At 37.9% G+C, this 3,203-nt stretch overlaps 1 protein-coding gene across 1 annotated transcript in view; it reads right to left on the reverse strand.

The window, feature by feature from the left end:
• NOP58 (NOP58 ribonucleoprotein) overlaps positions 1-3,203 on the reverse strand; it is a 26,758-nt gene that overhangs the window by 13,413 nt on the left and 10,142 nt on the right. The window contains exon 5 of the mRNA XM_004674824.2: positions 1,879-2,015. Coding sequence (XP_004674881.1) covers positions 1,879-2,015 — 137 coding nt within the window. The remainder of the gene's footprint in view (positions 1-1,878; positions 2,016-3,203) is intronic.

Genomic DNA, 3,203 nt, shown 5'->3' on the forward strand with positions numbered 1-3,203 from the left:
AAGTTTGATTCCTGGCCCCAGAAGTGACCCACATGGCGCAGCTGAACTCTCCTGTCTTGCCTGCTGCTCCCTTTAGCAGTGTAATCCGTCAATCTGTCTGCCCATTCTCCTCACTGTTTCTGGTGAATACTATTACCACCCCTATACCTCTGGCCTGTACCCCAGTTCTGTATGCATAAATAAATAAATCTTTTAAAAAAAATAGTTGAACAGGAATACTATAGCAAGAAAGGACAGTTTTAATAGGAAGACAATATTTCTGTCCTTCTATACTCTATTAATAATTTCTGGAACATGTATTAATTTATGAATACAAAAAGGATAATCAAGTCATATTGGTTCACATGATTTTGGAAGCCTATTATACTTTATCCCAGAAGGCAGAAAAAGTATGTAATAGTCAAATATCTAAAAACAGAAAGCCATGAAGGAACAATATTACATATTAAAGCACTACCTGTTTTTTTTTTTTTCTGTCTCAGCTGGAATCCCCATAGACTTCCCATCACCAATTCACCCATGTGCCACCACCATAGTCCCAATAGCATTACTTTTTAATAAAGATTTATTTTTATTTATTTATTCATATAAGAACTGGGATATAGGCAGAGGTGTAGGGGGTGAGAGAATTCACCAGAGACAAGAGTGGTGGGGACTATTGAAAAACACTGCTGAGGGGAGCAGCAGGAGACAGGAGAGGTCTGCTGCGCCATGTGTGTTAACTCCCTGGTGGGGGATCAAACTCATGTTGCAATGGCTGGCAACAGCATTCAGATCTTAACACCTGCACCACAAGGGAGGCCCTATTAAAGCACTATTAATTTGGCACTATTGACATATGGCTCTGGTACCTCCAATCTCAAATGTAACAATCAAAATGTCTCCAGTCACCATCAAATGTCCTCAATACTCGAATAGTTCATTTTTCTCGAGAACTACTATATACAGTGCTAATTAGTCACAACATTAAATTTTAATTCAATTAGTTCTTTACTAGTGTTTAATATAAAGTGATTGTGTTTTTTAAAACGATAGTATTAAGTTTTAGTGTTCCCTGGTTTTGATAATGCTTTGGTTACAAAGCTGAACAGGTTTTGGGTCATCTACACATTAATCCTATTTTCTCTACACAAATGTTATGTTAGTATAATTTCCCTGAATGCCAAGTACAATGCAGCAGAAATGCCTGTTCCTTCCTTTAAAAAGATTTGTTTATTTTGTATAGGCATGGGTTTGGTGTAGGCCAGAGGATGTAGGCGGGGTGTGTGCATGTGTTTGTACTTATCTGAGCTTAGAGTTGGGAGAACATACAGTTCTTCTGATATACACTGCTAAGGGGAGCAGTGCACGAGACAGGAAAGGTCTGCTGTGCCATGTGGTAGGCTGGTAGTGCTGAAATTTCAGCCCTAGACCACCAGGGAGGCCCAGAAATGCATGTTGTGTGGGAATTAAGCATGATATGATTCTCCTCCCTGTTACATAAAATGCAGTTAAAAACTAGAGTAAGACAAGCAATACATACAAACACACACAATAGACGGGAAAATTTGAGGAGTTAGCATCATAAGACAGTGACTTAGCAGAAATTAAAAAAAAATTCTCAAGAATGATGAGCTCTAACACCAGCATATAGAGTATGCCTATGATGTGGTTTAGCATTCAGACAACAAAGGCATACTGCCTGGGTTCAAAATTCTGGTTCTGTAAGTTACCAGATGTACTGACTTTGGCTTTAAGTACCCTCATTTCTAAAACATGGATACTAATTTCCTAAAAAAGATGCTATATGGTTAAGTTAATTATTCGTAACATCCTTAGAATAGTACTGTATTATTACTTGTTAAATAAAAGTTGACTTTATTGTCCAGTAAATCTCACCTGTGTGCCAATCCAAGACACATTGCAGCCATTTCTCGTGGTTCTACCCCAGGTATTAATCCGTCCATCTGTGAACGTATTCCTCTCATAAGTTCATTGACAACAGGACTGTGGATACAACTGAGATTCAGCTTTTCCTATAAGAACAAGCATATTTGTTTTAAATAAACATAAGTTCCTCTGAAATCATTTAAATATTTTAAAAAAGCTTTAACAAAGATACAATTTCTCAGTTCACAAACAGCAGTTTCTAGTGTGTTTGTGGGAAGAACACTTAATACTATCGGTGTTAAGTCAAAATTTCTATGAATACATTTCCTGGAAGTAGGCTTATCTATGAACCAAATGTCCAAAGAGATAAATACAATTTAACTTACTAGCCAGTTTTGTCCTTGTTTGTTGTTATAAGAAGCTTTTATTCACTTCTTAAACAAAACAAAACAAAACAAAAGGCAAGAGGGGCCTCCCTGGTGGAGCAAGGGGCTTAGTCTCAATATTATAAAGCTATTACAGCCATTGAAGCAAGAGTTCAATCCTGATCAGTAAGCTGACCCACATGGTGCAACAGACCTCTCCTGTCTCCCCTCAGCAGTGTATTTCAGTCAATCTGCCTGCTCTGCTCCCAACTCTGTCTCTGGTAAATCTCACTCCCCAGCATCTCTGGCCTATACCCCAGCTCTTGCATACATAAGAAAAAAAAAAAAAAAAGGCGATATACCAGACTATTTTACTTATAAGAGAAGGTAAAATGAAATGAAAAGTGTTATTTTGAGCCTTAGGCCTTTCTCATACAGATGAAAAAGCACTTCCAGATGAAAAAGCACTTCCAAATATATACATGTGAATGTCTACATTACACACATACACAAATCTTTAAAAATACTATTTAAATTTTCATATACCCAACAGGATAAATTTTCTTCTGCACATACTCATTGCTGCTAACTCATAAGTCAACAGTTCTACTTCATCAAATGCAAATGACAGACAAGCAAAACTGAATATATATCATGCTTAAGAACAAAATAATTAGTACATATACAAGGAAAATTCAGTATAAATTCTTAAAGAAAACGTAGGGCCTTCCTTGGTGGCACAAAGTGTTAAGGTGCAACATTATGAAGCTATTGGCAGCCACTGCAGCACAAGCCGGACCCCCAGCCAGGGAGGTGACCTGCAAGGAGAGGCAGACCTCTCCTGACACCCCTGCTGTTCCTCTCAGAAGTGTATTTTAGTCAATCTGCCTGTTCTGTTCCTTCCTTGGCTCTGGTGAATTATCCATTACACTTCTGGCTTACATCCAGCTCTCAGATGCATAAATGAAA

The sequence above is a fragment of the Condylura cristata genome, unplaced genomic scaffold (genome assembly GCF_000260355.1).
Source record: "Condylura cristata isolate star-nosed mole 26May11 unplaced genomic scaffold, ConCri1.0 scaffold00002, whole genome shotgun sequence".
Taxonomy (NCBI): Eukaryota; Metazoa; Chordata; class Mammalia; order Eulipotyphla; family Talpidae; genus Condylura; species Condylura cristata.